This window comes from Mobula hypostoma, chromosome 14, assembly GCF_963921235.1.
Source record: "Mobula hypostoma chromosome 14, sMobHyp1.1, whole genome shotgun sequence".
Classification (NCBI taxonomy): domain Eukaryota; kingdom Metazoa; phylum Chordata; class Chondrichthyes; order Myliobatiformes; family Myliobatidae; genus Mobula; species Mobula hypostoma.
Genome location: NC_086110.1, coordinates 1,076,978 through 1,093,206, shown reverse-complemented (window position 1 = coordinate 1,093,206; position 16,229 = coordinate 1,076,978). Strand labels below are relative to the sequence as shown.

General features: G+C 41.7%; 1 protein-coding gene across 1 annotated transcript in view; it reads left to right on the top strand.

The window, feature by feature from the left end:
- The window catches only part of LOC134356053 (septin-7-like), a 90,969-nt gene extending 77,339 nt beyond the window's left edge, over nucleotides 1-13,630 (top strand). Inside the window, exons 8-13 of the mRNA XM_063066574.1 lie at nucleotides 2,997-3,093; nucleotides 4,028-4,079; nucleotides 5,362-5,487; nucleotides 10,539-10,674; nucleotides 10,952-11,097; nucleotides 11,568-13,630. Coding sequence (XP_062922644.1) covers nucleotides 2,997-3,093; nucleotides 4,028-4,079; nucleotides 5,362-5,487; nucleotides 10,539-10,674; nucleotides 10,952-11,097; nucleotides 11,568-11,607 — 597 coding nt within the window. The 3' untranslated portion in view covers nucleotides 11,608-13,630. The remainder of the gene's footprint in view (nucleotides 1-2,996; nucleotides 3,094-4,027; nucleotides 4,080-5,361; nucleotides 5,488-10,538; nucleotides 10,675-10,951; nucleotides 11,098-11,567) is intronic.
- The last annotated feature ends 2,599 nt before the right edge of the window (nucleotides 13,631-16,229 follow it).

Here is a 16,229-nt window from a genome sequence, read left to right as displayed (position 1 = left end):
ATTGCATAGTACCTTTCCTGCAAACTTTATATTCAAAGTATTGTATATTTCATTGAGGCCTTTTTTTAAGCTATTACGCTGAGAATGATTAGTCAGAGAAGAAAGTTAGCACGTTTTGAGTCCACTGACCTTCTACAGGTGCATTGAGAAATGCAGAGTTCAGGAGTGGAGAGAAAACCATGAACTAACCTCATGCCTAGATATCCTGCTTCTACGGTTATAAACTTGCACTGTCCGATTGACTTTACCTCCTTTGTGTCCTTTACATTAAATTGAAGATGTAGTTTGTTGAATTGGTTCTTTCTTTGGAATTAAACTTCTTGAATTTGATCCCACAAAGAATTCTGTTTTGGCACATACATTATGTATTGGAATTTCTTTTTCAGCGAGGGATTTGGTATTTTTGTGGATTTATCATTGAAGTTATGACTCTAGTTAGAAAGGGTATTGGGGGGGGGAGCAGCAGAAATCCAGTGAAAATGCAAAACCACTTCTGCTTGTGGCTTTGATGACAAGATTAGCATTTGTTGGAAGTTTCATGCAGATTATAAACAATGAGTTTTGTCAAATGATTGACTTTCTTGAGAATGGTAGTTGTAAAATACATATCTGTAAGCAATCCCTTAACTACCACGGTGATTAGTTCTAAGGAACTTCCCTCTATTGGCTCAAGTACTTGTGTGCCTTTATGTATAATTATATCTAATAACTTCTGGGCTAATAGGCCTATCATTTTAAAATTTGAGAAACATGAGAGAACCAGCCAATAGGATTAACACTATTGTTAATGTTCAATATGACCAAAAGTGGAAACACTGTTCTTTTTATCTCTAATGTTGAGACCTCATTACCTTGCGTACTTTCTTTACTCTCCCGTTTTAGTCAGTTTTCAGGTTATAAATTGAACCTACGTAAGAGTGAATTATTTCCTTTAAATAATTTGTTATCAATTAATACTAATCTCCCTTTTAAAACTGCAAGGAATCAATTTACTTATTTGGGTGTAACAGTGACTAAGAATTGCAAACACCTGTTTAAAGAAAACTTTCTTACTTTATTGAACTATGTAAAAAGGATATCATTAAATTGGTCACCTCTTTCAATATCATTGATTGGACAAATTAATTCTAGTAAAATGAATATTCTACCTAAATTTATATATCTTTTTCAGGCTTTATCTGTTTTTATTCCTAAATCCCTTTTTGACATTCTTGATTCTATTTTGTCCTCTTATATATGGAAAAATAAACGTCCTCGATCAAATAAAGTTCATCTTCACAAATCTAAAACGTCTGGAGCTTTAGCCTTTCCTAATTTTAGCTTTTATTACTGGGCAGTTAATATATGGTATCTTACATTAATCGTGTAGACTGTGAAGATTCTTTAGAAGCTAACTCTGTTAATAAATTTTCTATTATTTCTCTTCTTGGATCCTCACTTCCTTTATCTGTAAGTAAACTTAGTGATAATTTCAGAGTTAAATATACTCTGAGGATCTGGATACAATTTAGAAAACACTTTGGTTTATTGAGATTTTCCCTTTCAAGTCCCACTTATTCTAACTTTTTTTTAACCCTCCATGACTGATTTAGTTTTTAAAGAATGGGACAGGTTGGGTATTAAATTTTTTTGGGATCTGTTTGTTGGAGGAAATCTTTTTTCATTTGAGCAATTGTCAGCTAAATATAGCTTACCCAAAACTCACTTTTTAGATACTTACAAATCAGAGACTTTCTAAGATCTCAATTATGCACATTTCCTATAAGCTCAGATAAGAATTTACATGACGTAATTTTTAATTTGACACCTTTTCTTAATGGTTCAATATCTAATATTTATGGCATGTTACTGGAGACAAGGAATGTTCCTTTAGACAAAATTAAGAATCTTTGGGAATAAGATTTACAGACATCAATACCTGAGGAAACTTGGAATGAAATTTTTAAACTGGTTAATACTTCATCGTTATGTGCTCGCCATTCCCTCATACAATTTAACGTGGTACATAGAGCTCATATGTCTAAGGATAAGCTATCTCGTTTTTATTCATATATATCTCCCTACTGTGACAGATATAATAATGGAGAAGCTTCATTAATTCATATGTTTTGGACTTGTCCGAGTCTTGAAAAATATTGGAACAAAGTTTTTCAAACTTTTTCTTTACTTTTCAAAGTCAATTTTAAGCCTAATCCTCTGACGGCCCAATTTGGTATTGTTGCCGGACAAGGTATCAAGCTTAAGACATCTGATTTACATATTTTGGCCTTTAGCTCTCTTTTAACTAGGAGGGCGCTTTTGTTTAAATGGAAAGATGTTTTTCCTCCTACTCATGCTCAATGGTTATGCGACATTATGTCATGCTTAGATTTAGAGAAGATTAGCTGTTCAATTTCTGAATCTCGTCAAGACTTTCAAACATTCTGGGGACCTTTTTTGAATTATTTTCAAAACCTTCAATTCATTGTTTAAGTTCAGATGTTGGCTGTTATTATTTTTTATTATATGAGAAGGTATTTTTCCTTTTTTCTCCTTAATAAACAGCTTCGGTCTTGGTAGGGGTTAGATTCTTTTTTTTGTAATGAATTAGTATATTTCAGTATAACTTTTGATTAACTTACATGAATACGAGGTAACGAGATTGTTATTATGGATAGATATAATGTAATTGGTAGTTTTAAAATCTTTTTTGACCTTTTATATATACTTCCTTGTACTATGTATTCTTCTATGTAGAAACTAATAAAAATATTGGAAAAGTAAAGAAACGCTGCTTGGAGTGTGTGACCACATTTGCCACGGTACTCCTGGACGAGACATTGTGTGACCAGATTCGCCATGTACTCCTGGACTAGACATTGTGTGACCACATTTGCCACGGTGCTCCTGGACCAGACATTGATCCTGAGTTCGTCACCCACTATTTATTGTGTACTGGTGTTAGAACCTGTGATCCCTTCGATATGATATCTCATGATGGTATCTTCTCTCCCAAGGATCGAATACCCTTGGCAGTTGTTGGAAGCAATCTTGTCTTTGAGGTCAGTGGGAAAAAGGTCAGAGGTCGGCAGTATCCATGGGGAGTGGCAGAAGGTAAAAGTTCTGTTTAGTTTAAGTTGTGCTCTCTACTTTCCTATGTTCTGTGTTAAAGGTCATCTGGATTTCAGCCTTAACCCACTTTCCACAAAACCAATTCACAGTAGGAACAGGATTAGGTAATATAACTTCAGTTCAGTTTCACCATTCAGTGACCCAAAACCACACCAATATAAACCAGTAATTAAGTTAATAATTTTATATTTGAGATGGTTTGATTGTTAACCGTGTAATTAAGTAATGAGGCAAAAAAAGACTTGGAAATATGATATCACAGACTGTAGATGTTGTTTTCTGGAACAACAAACACTCTGCTGGATGAACTCTGGGTGGAGTAGTATTTGTAGGAGATGGACACTGACCAGGATTAGGTAACAGTGTATCTGTCCTGCTGCAGGGTTTCAAGCTGAAATGCCAGCAAGTTATTTCCTATCACAGATGCTGAGTTCTAAGTTCTTCCAGCTGATTGTGTCTTTGGGAATATGTTCTTTCCCAGTCTCTCAAGTTCATGAATCTTCTGCCCGCATATGTCTGCCTTGTAGTTGATAAAATTGTCTCCTAATGGATTTACCATTCAATGGAATGGCTTCAAATCAGTGTGTGATCATAAAAAAACTAGATTTTTGTATATAAATATTACATCCCCAGTTAAGCATTAAATCCTGTTACACTGTTTAATAACCAGATTCCTCTATATTAGTGGCGCAGACAGAGAAAAGGACACAAAATAAGTGGCACCTGGTCATTATTCGTTCAAACTCAAAGTTCAAAGTACATTTATTATCGAAGTATTTATACATTATACAACCTTGAGGTTCATCTCCTGAGAGGTAGCTACGAAAGAGTAAGAAATTGCTGGTATGAGATGAGCAGCTAGCTCAGTCTGTGTGTTGCGGATATAAACAAGTTTATTTTTTTCAATCTTTTACAGTTGAAAATGGCGACCACTGCGATTTCTCCATTTTACGCAACCTGCTGATCAGGTAAGGCTCATCAAACAAGGAACAATGAATCACTGAATCATGTTTTTTCAACAAAAGCTGCCTGCTGCTTTGTAGCTGTATTTAGTGACACATTATTCTTTCACTGCAGCCAACTAAATTGTTTTCCTTTTAGTAGCATTTTAATTTCCATGTGAAATTTCCATTTAATTGCCAAGTGCTTCCGACTTCAGCATCCTTAAAGGCAACCAGTTGTTTTATATAATACTAAATAATCTCAGACCATGAGCTACGTATATACAATATTTCACTCTCATTTACTGAGCTGTGTTTTGGGGTTGTAGAGAATAAGTTGTTGTCTGCCCTGAAGGGTGAAGTTGATCTGGTAATAATTTGCATTTTTGGCAAGTTTTATATCAGAGAATTGGGCCAAGTTTCTTGGGAGTGAAGGGAGATCTCTGTTTGTAGGATAATGTTGTTGTTCTGATGTACTGTGCTGTGTTCCTTGAGAGCTGATGATCTGGTAGTGAACACCTGTGTATATTAGATCAGGGAGGTATTTATTTCCTGTGATGCTATGGATTATTGAGGAATGAATTGTAATCCTGAAAATCTGAAACATAATGAAAAAATGCCAGAAGCACTTGGCAGGTCATTCACAATTGTGAAGGGGAAACTGTATTAATATTTTCGTGGAGCCCTTGATCAGAACTGAGTGATAGAATGCAGAAGAGATTTGCCAGGGTGTTGCCTGGCGTGGAGGAGTGTAGGTCTAAGGAGAGATTGGATAATATGAGTTTATTCTCACTGTAACATTGCAAACAGAGGAATGACCTTGTAATTTGTAGTCATGAGGAGCATAGGGCCTTTTTTCCTCAGGCCAGGGCAGTCTAGAACTCGAGGATCCAGGTTTAAGAGGAGAGAAGAAACTTGAAAGTGATCTGAGGGGTAAGCTTTCCACACGGTGGGAAAAATTTGGAACAAGCTGTCAGACGAGGCATTTAGTCAGGTACTTGGATGGGATAGGCAGAGGGATACACACCTAATGCAGACAAATGGATTAGTGTAGATAGACGTCACAGTGGGTAGAGGTAAGTTGTGCTGTATATTTCTGTATGTTGCTGAGATCATTTTGGCCATTGAAGAATAAGCGGTTTGAAGTAGACCGGCCATGAAATAGTGCCAATAGTAAATAGTGCTGCAGATTTAGGAGCTCTGATTTGTGAAGATTTTGTAGGCAGCTACAAATGAGAGTGCATATAATGTTGAGTTGTGCTCCGTTCAGATATTTCAGAGAGCTTTAAGCTGTGTTATCCTATTGTAGGACACACATGCAGGATCTGAAGGAGATCACCAACAATGTCCACTATGAGAACTATCGAAGTCGGAAGCTGGCAGCTGTGACGGGTAATGGGGTTGATGCCAGTAAGACAAAAGGCCGCCTTACCAGGTAAGTCAGTAACAAGTCCTGCGAGGAATAGATACTGCCTGTAACCAAGTTATCTTGCGACACATATCCAACATAAGTTTATGCACGTGTGCCAGTAAGTAATAAGATTATAAGGGATAACGGACGCAAAGTACTGGAGGAACTCAACAACTCAGTCAGCATCTATGGAGAGGAATAAAGAGCCAACATTTTGGACTCGGACTCTTCAACAGAATTGTCTTTGGGCATTATAACTTTCCCAATTTTGACTGAAATTTCCAGTGCAAAGGACTTAGGTGGCAAGGAATTCATGAGATATGTGCAAGAGGATTTTCTGGTGCAGGATGTAGAGAACTCAAGCAAGGAGGATCTATACCTTAAGGAATGAGAATGTACAAGTGTCTATGCAGGAATCCTATGGGAACAGTGGCCATAGTTCAATAACACAAAATAATCTGCAGATGCTGGGATCAAAGCAACACTCACAACACGCTGGAGGAATTCAGCAGGTCGGGCAGCATCCGTGGAAACGATGAGTCGACGTTTCGGGCCGAAACCCTTCGTCAGGACTGAAGAGGGAAGGGGCAGAGGCCCTATAAGGAAGGTGGGGGAGGGTGGGACCTGGTTTTTCAACTGAACCTACCAGCCTTCTCCTTCCCACCCTCCCCCACCTTCTTTATAGGGCCTCTGCCCCTTCCCTCTTCAGTCCTGACGAAGGGTTCTGGCCTGAAACGTCAACCGATCGTTTCCACGGATGCTGCCCGACCTGCTGTGTTCCTCCAGCGTGTTGTGAGTGTTGCATAGTTCAATAAGCCTTGTGATGGAGAGAGAGAAGGTTTGATCCTCATTAGGACCATAAACTTTGGGAAGGCGGATTTTGAAGGTATAAGACTAAACATGGGAGAGAGAGAATTGTGAGCAGCTGGCAGGGGAGGGGGGCAAGCAACACCTTTAAAAGTGGAATAGTAAATGTTCAGAGTCAACGTGCAAGGGTGAGAAGCAAACATGGTAAGTCTAGGAAAACATGGCTAGCAAAGGATATTGAAGGTTTGGTCAGAGACATGGAAGTATATCAGGTGTAGGAAATTGGTATGGATGAAGTTTATGGGAGATACAGGAAAAACTTAAAGGAACAATGGAGGGCGAAAGGAGCCATTACATGAGTTTGGCGAGTAGGATTAAAGAAAATCCTAAAAACACTTTTACGTCTAGTAGAAGTGGGAGAGTAGTGCAGATGGTGATCACAGTTCTATCTCCTTTACCATAGTATTGGAGAGGGATAGGAACAGACAAGTTAGAAAAGCATTTAATTGGAGTAAGGGGAAATATGAGGCTATCAAGCAGTAACTTGGAAGTTTAAATTGGGAACAGACCAGTGAGTCTTACCTCAGTGGTTGGTAAGTTGATGGAGAAGATCCTGAGAGGCAGGATTTATGACCATTTGGAGAGGTATAATATGATTAGGAATAGTCAGCATGGCTTTGTCAAGGGCAGGTCGTCCCTTACGAGCCTGATTGAATTTTTTGAGGATGTGACTAAACACATTGATGGAAGATAGAGCAGTAGATGTAGTGTATATAGATTTCAGCAAGGCATTTGATGAGGCTTATTGAGAAAGTAAGGAGGCATGGGATCCAAGGGGACATTGCTTTGTGGATCCAGAATTGGTTTGCCCACGGAAGGCAAAGAGTGGTTGTAGATGGGTCATATTCTGTATGGAGGTCAGTGACCTGTGGTGTGTCTCAGGGATCTGTCTGGGACCCCTTCTGTTCGTGAATTTTATAAATATCTGAATGAGGAAGTGGAGGGATGGGTTAGTAAATTTCCTGATGACACAAAGTTTGGAGGTGTTGTGGATAGTATGAAGAGCTGTCAGACGTTACAGCGGGACATTGATAGGATGCAGAACTGGGCTGAGAAGTGGCAGATGGAGTTCAACACAGATAAGTGTGAGGTGGTTCAGTTTGGTAGGGCAAATATGATGGCAGAATATAGTATAAATGGTAAGACTCTTGGCAGTGTGGAGGATCAGAGGGATCTTGGGGTCCAAGTCCATAGGACGCTCAAAGCAGCTGCGCAGGTTGACTCTGTGGTTAAGAAGGCGTACGGTGTATTGGCCTTCATCAATCACGGAATTGAATTTAGGTGCCAAGAGGTAATGTTGCAGCTATATAGGACCCTGGTCAGACCCCACTTGGAGTACTGTGCTCAGTTCTGGTTACCTCACTACAGGAAGGATGTGGAAACAACAGAAAGGGTGCAGAGGGGATTTACAAGGATGTTGCCTGGATTGGGGAACATGCCTTACGAGAAGAGGTTGAGTGAACTTGGCCTTTTCTGCTTGGAGCGACGGAGGATGAGAGGTGACCTGATGGAGGTGTATAAGATGGTGAGAGGCATTGATCGTGTGGATAGTCAGAGGCTTTTTCCCAGGGCTGAAATGGCTATCATAAGAGGGAACAGTTTTAAGGTGCTAGGAAGTAGGTACAGAGGGAATGTCGGGTAAGATTTTTACGCAGAGAGTGGTGAGTGCGTGGAATGAGCTGCCGGCAACTGTGGTGGAGGCGGATACAATAGGGTCTTTTAAGAAAATCCTGGATAGGTACATGGAGCTTAGAAAAATAGAAGTCGTGTAACTATAGCTAATTTTTAAAGTACGTACATGTTCGGCACAGCATTGTGGGCTAAAGGGCCTATATTGTGCTGTATGCTTTTTGTGTTTCTATGTTTCTAGAAGCAAGGTGATAGCTAAGGAATGGTTTGATCCTATCAGAAACCAGTGGTGTAATCTGTGGAGCCTGGGGGATATGAGCGAAGTCCTAAATGAATACTTGGGTCAGTGGTGGCGAATTTGTTAGAAAAGATTCTGTGGGATGACATTTATGTTCACTTGGAGAGACAGGGATTGGTTAGAAAATATCAACAGTTGGGGACCTCAGGGTAAGAGTACAGACTGTTGTAAACATCAATATATGGCACTCATTTGTGATATCCTGATAGCATGGCGGAGGCTCCACGGAAGAAGGCAAAAACGTACAAATTCCATCCAGAATGGGAAGAGGAATTTCTATTTACCTTGGTGGAAGACAAGTGTGTATGTATGTTGTGCCACCAAACACAAGCACTGACTAAAAGAGGGAATCTGGAGCAGCACCACAACACCAACCTCCAGAAATTTAAAGACACCTACTCCCCAAAGAGCACAATTCGTGCCAGAAAAGTTGAGGAGCTGAAAACAGGGTTGAAGGCCCAGCAATCATTTTTCACAAAACATGCTGCTCAAAATAAGGCTGCTATTGAAGCATCATTTCATGTAAGTCACCTTTTGGCTAACCACAAGAAGCCTTTTACAGATGGTGATTTATTCAAGGAAGCAATGGCCATTACCGCAGAGACTGTTTTTAATGACTGTAAAAACAAAAACAACATCACAACTGCAATACGTAATATACCGCTTGGCCCTCCAGCAGTGACAAGGAGGGTAGAGTCACTGTCAGAGGACGTGGATATTTTTCACTACAATTTGATGAATCCCTGGATGTAATGCAAACAGCTCAGCTTGGTGTATTTGTCAGAATGGCTTTCCAGGATTTTACAACAAAGGAGGACTTCCTCACTCTTTTGCAATTAAAGGAGAGAACGAGAGGTGAGGATATTTGCAATGAGTTTAAAAATATGTCCGTGAAAATGACAACCCTATTCATAAACTGGTGGCAATTACTACTGATGGGGCCCCAGCAATGCACAGTGTGCGCATGGGTTTTATAGCACTAAAAGTCAGTGCCTACTTCGGGTCAACTTATCTATGTGAAATTGCATTTTCACAGATGAAAAATTATTAAATTAAGTACAGGAGCTGTCTTACTGACAGACACCTCACAGACTGTCTGTAGTTATGAGCCGAACTTCAGGGAACCAGCAATAAGTATTCAGCCCCAGTCATCACACTGAGTGCAACAGTCACATTTTATTCATTTATTTTTCGTGTTGAAATAAAATTAAATAATGAAACTTAGAATTAAATGTGTGAAGTATTGTAATATTCTTAAAGAAAGATATGCTAGTTACAGTGTTGTTTGAATTAATTTGAAAGTTTGACAAAAGTATTTTGTGCAATTCAAATACAATTAGCCCAAGTAAAAGGCCTCAAATTGGCAGTACAATCTGAGCTGCTTTTTCTCTAAACAATTTACTAGGTAGATCTTCCCTTTCACTAAGGTCGAGGTAGGTGATCTTGGGCTTGAAAAGGTTGGTGACCACTACTGTAGACCATATGAAAGCCTGTGGAGTGGTAGCTAGCAGAAAGATTGTTTATATACTGTGGGACATGGATCAGCTGGAAAGTTGAATAAAATGATGGTAGATGAAATTTATTTCAGATACATAGGTAATGCACTTTGGGAAATCAAGTTCTGGTAGGACAGGTGGAGTAAATGGGACCCTCGCTGACAAGTTCATAACTTCCTGAAAATGGTGACATACTGCAGATAGAGAAGGTAGTGATGCTTGGGGCATCGTGTGGCAGCTGTAAATTGAACAGGCCTCATTTGGAGTATTGTGTACAGTTGTCGTCATCACCCTGCAGGAAGGCTGTGGTAGAAGTAGAGTGCAGGAGAGATTCACCAGGATGTTTCCTGGAGGCCTGAGTTCTTTGGAGGCATTGGACTGGCTGAGTTTGTCTGACTGGAGCATGGAAGGCTGAAGAATGATCTTACAGAGGTTTGTAAAGTTGGAAGGAGCATAATAGAATTTTTGTTCCTCAGGGAAGGAAGTGTAAATCTACAGTGATATAGGAATACAGCCTAATGCAGACAAAATAGGGTCCGTGTAGACAGGCATCATGCTTGGCATGGAAAACTTCCTCATGGAAAGTTGTTCCAAGGATTAGTAATGAGTTGCTTAGATTTCCATTTGTTTGGCAGCCCTTGATGTGCTCCGTACTCTTTTCCAGAGATGCTGCCTGACCTGCTGAGTTCCTCCAGCATTTTGTTTCTGTTGCTTGGTCTGGCCTTATTTACTGCCTGCCCAACACAGGTAAAAGTTAAGAAGATAATTGGCTTTCATTAATGCAGGAGCCCTCTGGCTGAGATGGAGGAAGAGCGTCAAGAGCACGTGGCCAAGATGAAGAAGATGGAGATGGAGATGGAACAAGTTTTTGAGATGAAGGTCAAGGAGAAGAGGCAGAAACTGAAAGACTCAGAGCATGAGGTGAGCCGTCCTCTTACTCCATCTTCCCATCATCGTATCCTCACTCCCTGGAACCCCTCCTTCCCACGCCATGTCACTCTTTCTCCCTCACCTCTTCCTGCCTGTTGCAGTCAACCCTCTTGCTCTTTGCCCCACCTCTCTTCCCATCTCCCATCTTGTTTCGTCAGCCTCAACTCTGCATCTTCTCATCCTCCCCCTTTCCCCACCACTAGTTGCCTTTCCTGCCGCTGCTTAATTGTCTCCCACCCCCACCCCCATTACCACTATGCACCTGCAGCTGCAGCGCCGACATGAACAGATGAAGAAGAACCTGGAGGCTCAGTACAAGGAACTGGATGAGAAGAGGAAGCAGTTTGAGGAAGAGAAAACATCCTGGGAAGCAGAGCAACGTATACTGGAACAGCAGAAATTGGATGCAGCAAGGTTAGTGGTATTTGTACCAAAGAGTGTCAGTGTGCATACAAGATGAATACGTGGAGAAAAGGTGGATTGGCGTGTAGGTGGAGATCGTGTGTGTGTTAGAGTAAAATGCTGAGAGGTGTGTGTGAGCAGATGGAAGGTGTAATGGTGAGTGTGACAGGCTGTGTGGGTTGGTAAAGAGTTGGGAATGGGAAGAAAGGTTCTGAGCTAAGAACATGATGGAAGAGAGGGAGCAGTGTACTGAAGGGTGAAGGGTGTAGGGGAGAGGGAGAGGTAAGCACTGGTTGGTAGCAAGCTGTTGTGGGACAGAGTGAGGATGTGTCTATGGGGATGTGGGCAGGGACACTTCTGCAAGCCATGTTTTCACAGCTCTATCCTCACTGCTGTCCGAGACTGTCCCACCTGATCTGTGTGCCAGGTGCAGCTAAGTCTGAGAGATTAAAATCCTTTCTTTCTCTTTCCATCCTCCACAGAACAATGGAGAAGAACAAGAAGAAAGGGAAGATCTTCTGAAGATGTTATTTTTAGTGCAAATGTTTGAAGGCTCATGCGTTTGGCCATACTGCAGTGTAGGGACATTGCTTAAACCTGCTCATCAGATGGTTACTTAGCTTGCTGCAGGCCCAGAACTGGTGACAAAGCAGTAAATCTTTATAGAATCCTTTGCAATGGGACTCTTATTATGCATCTTAAAATCCTGCAAATCCCAAGCTGTATAGTGATGGTGATGCTCCTTCCACTGGCCTGCATTGTCTGTGTTGGTAAGTGTGGAAGGCTCAAAGCTTCATTTTCTGTCTGCTTGATGTCTGAATGAATCCACTCACTCACACAGCCCAAGGTCTGCAGTAAGGCTCCATCCAATTTGGCCATTTGATCCTCTCCCAGTAGAATTTTGCTAAGAGTGTTGGAGCTGAATAGTTCCAATGCTATCAGTTGTAACCTACATGGGGTCTACAGTCTAACTATAGAGACAGACCGCTGTCAAGATCACAGTGTTGATGTTGATCATTCCACACAACAAAACTGAAGGATTTCTGTTTGTGCTTGAGGTTGGGTAGTGTTTAGTCAGTAGGTTAAATGTGGCCTAGAAGCTCGTGCAATAAGAATCACTTCAAGTGGAATGGGCAGAAAAGAATAGCTAATTCTCTGTTTGTACGAGTGGTTTACCTGCTCAAATGTCCTATGGATTAAGGATTGGGTAGTTATAAAGGAGGAACTGTTTGGTCTCATTGGTGTGAGGTACAGTGGTGCAATGGTATCCTTGTATTGTGGAGTTCCCTGGGTAAGGGTGAGATCCTCTCTAATTGGGTTGACAATCTGTCCTCCATTCAGAGGCAGTGCCAGGCTGCCCTTCATTTGTCTTTGCTGCAGATGCATACGTCGATCTGTAGCCAAACATCAGCAAATTTCACATCCAGTCTGAAGGAGCTAATGCTTTTCTATCCAGACTTTCTGGAGGCACATATGTTGTAGAAGCTTACTGTGCATCTCTGTAACCTATGAATCCTGGGAAGCCCCCTAACTTCCCTTGTTATTATGCTTACTGTGTCTATAGAAGTGGCAGCATTCCTACTTCTCCCTTCAGTGTTTTGCTTCCTCAGGCTATTTCCATGCCTAGTTTTGCATGACAGGAACCAAGTGCAGGCACTGATTATTTCTAAGTGCTTATTGATCAGTCCCAATCAATGTGCTAGTGAAGTTGGTGTTATCTTGTGACTCAGCTTTAGCTGCAGACGATATTTAAAACCGTGAATAACACACAAGCCAGAAGATTTGCTGCGTTTTTTTCTCACTGATACTGCATATGAAAAGTTGGGAAATGTTTCTTTTCAGCCAACAAACCTCACCTCCGCTCTGCTTTGTGACTACACCTCCACCCAACTCATTTTGCTGTGGTTTTGCTCTGCACTGGGTCATGCTCCCACACTCTCCATCTTTTCCCCTATTTCACTACCTTTTCAATATTTCTATCTTTTCTGATTTCAGCTTGCCCATTCTTCTTCTCTGGCTGCACTGGTTGCCTCCCTGTCATTGTTAGTGTATCAACCCTGAGATGGGTACCTCTAACCTTTGTGCTATTTCATGCATGCTCTGCATTGGGGTCCCTCAGTACCTGTTTCTGTGTTGGGAACAGGGATCTCCTTTCTTTACTTTCTGCACTGGGTCTCTCACCACTACCCTCACCTTCTCACCACCTCCTGGCAATGGTTTTCATTGTCTGTACTGTGGTTCTCTTGATTTTAGCTGACTGGGCAGCAAGCTCTCCCTTTGTGGCACACACTGCCCTGTGATGTGCCATAGTCCCATATTCCAGCTGCTGTACTATGATGAACTACCAGGGAGAGTGGAGGAAGAAATGGAGTCATACTCAGGAAGGGGTCCTGGAGCAGACAAGTTGAATAGGGATGCCATCTTACGTGTATTATTTTTTGTAAAGAAATAAGCTTCACCTAATGTTTTGTTATCACTGCCACATAGTATAAATATAAAATAAAGAATAACCTCTGGTATTACGGAGATATTTCTATTTTTGTATTATACAAGTTCAGTCTGTACCTATGGGTTGGGGAGGAGTGGATATTCTTCCGAACAACTACTTTTCCTCACTATACACTGACCATCTGACTCTTTTCCCAGTACCTGACAGACATTTTTGGCAGCAGTCAGTAAGACACAGGTGAATGTCTATGTCTTGATGAAACTACAGGAATTGGGGATGCAGAAAGTTATGTAGAGTGGATATTGAAGGTACAGCAGAGAAATGGTCAGAATGATAAATTTAGTCCATCTGGAAGATGTGAATTGTCATCCTGAAGTCTGAGGGTGTAGAGAAGCAAGTGTGAAAGTGTGAGAGAGATTGCAGCTTGCAGATCATGCTGTAAAAGTGGTGGCTGTGTAGATAAATGAATGGTGAATGATGGAGCTGGAGGGTCAGCTGATGTCAGCCTAGAGGGTCCAGTACAACCAAGACCTTTGCTAGTGATAAATGCGAGCAGCTCACTTGTACAGCAAGTGAGGAAGGCAAGAGATGGGAGCCGAGAGGAAAATCGGATCAGCCGTGATGAAATGATGGATCAGACTCGATGGCCTAAACCTGCTGCTGTATCTTGTGGTCTTATGATTAATGGATTTCCACAACACCTTTGTGTGAAGTCCTGACATTGATTAATTTTGTTCAGTGCTGGCATTTGTTTCTGTTAATGAGCAACAGTTCACTCCAGGAAACTTCTGGGGGAGCATTTCTGTTTTGTGCTTAGATATCTGTGGATTACTGAACAAGGTTAGCTGACTGGCCTTTCTCCAGTATATGGATGTTGTCTTGAAAATGAGAATACTGCAGATGCTGGAAATGGGAAATAAAATTGTCCACAGCCTGGTCTCCCAGAAAGGCACCATTTCTGTCTCTAGGGACGTGGAAACCCTTTTCCTGCCCTGTGAGATGGTGGCACGGTGGAGTGCTCTTCATCTGCACCTCACACAGGTGATGGCTATGAGCTTGCCCTTTAATGGCTGCTCAGGCTGTAGAAACACATTTTTATACTGATCAGAACAATGCAGAGTAAACTGAGGTAGAACAAGGTAAAACAATGAATTTGAATTTATTTAAATCTTACATCTGTCCCACACGTGAGGCAGTAAAAATATTTGCGGTGTGACTCCACAATGTACAGACGTGTGAATTTAAAAGTCTAATGGCTTGTAGAAAGAAGCTGTCCAGTAGCCTGTTGGTCCTGGTTTTAATGCTGCTGTAGCATTTGCCAGATGGAAGTAGCTGAAACAGTTCATGGTCGGGGTGACTGGTGTCCCCGATATCTTCCAGGCCTTCTTTCTGCACCTGCTGCTGCAAATGACCTCAGTGGAGGGAAGTTCACATCCACCGATGTGCTGGGCTGTCTGTACTACTCTCTGCAGTGCCCAGCGATCAAGGTTGGTGCAGTTCCTGTACCAGGCGGTGATACAGCCACAGTCAGTATGCTCTTAGTGGTGTCCCTGTAAAAGGTCTTGAGGATTTGGGGGTTCACGCTGAACTACTTCAGTCACCTGAGGTGGAAGACATACTGTTGTGCTTTTTTTTGTCTCACAGCTAGTGTGTACAGTCCAGGTGTTATCATCAGTGAAGTGTTTACCAAGGAACTAGAAAATTTAAACTGCTCACCCTCTCAACTGCAGTCCATTAATATTAATTGGGGCGAGCCTGTCTCCCTTCCTCTTGCAATCGACGATCAGCTCTTTTACTTTTTGGACATTGAGGGAGAGGTTGTTATCTTGGCACCACTCAGTTAAGGTGTTAACCTCACCTCTGTAGGCAGTCTCATCACTGCTAGAAATCAGGCTGATCAAAACTGTGTCATCTGCAAATTTGATCAGCAGATTGGAGCAGCACAGTCGTGGTGTAGAGGAGGGGACTGGGGACACAACCTTGTTGAGATGAGGGAGCCCATCCTTACCAACTGTCAGTGATCCAATAGGAATCTAGAATCCAGCTGCATAAGGTCTAAGCTTCCTGTCAAGTCTGGAGGGAATTATGGTGTTGAATGCTGAACTGTAGTTCAGGAAAGTATTCGAACGTATGCATCCCTCTTCTCAAGGTAGTGAGAATGGTGTGCAGTGCTGTGGCTGTGGTGTCATCGGTAGGCGAATTGCACGGGGTCCACTGTGGGTGGTAGCTTGCTGCAGATGTTGTCTTTAACCTGCAGTGGCAATGCAGAATAAAGTGGAAAGGCTACAGAGAAAGTGCGCTGTAGGTGAACAATAAAGTGGAAAATCATAATGCGGCTGATTGAGAGGTCGTGTCCATCTTATTGTACTATAAGTGGGGTAGAATAACTTCCACTTCTCATGGGTGTAGCTATGACATTAATATTCACAATTTAATTCATTTGCATTGGTTGTTCCAGTGTTTTGTAATCAGCCGAGACTGGCCTCCTTCAGTGGGAGCCCACTGGGCTAGGCTTTGAGTTGTGGATTGCCCTGACCTCATTGAAGAACCCATGCAAGTCACGCTTACCAACAAATTGACAGGCTCTGGACTCCTTACACTGTTCTTGGTCATAGTGGTGTTTTTGCTGTAATAACCTATTTCTTGGGGGATTAGAACTTAAGGCAGAGACAACACCTTGAGTCTGTACGCAGCA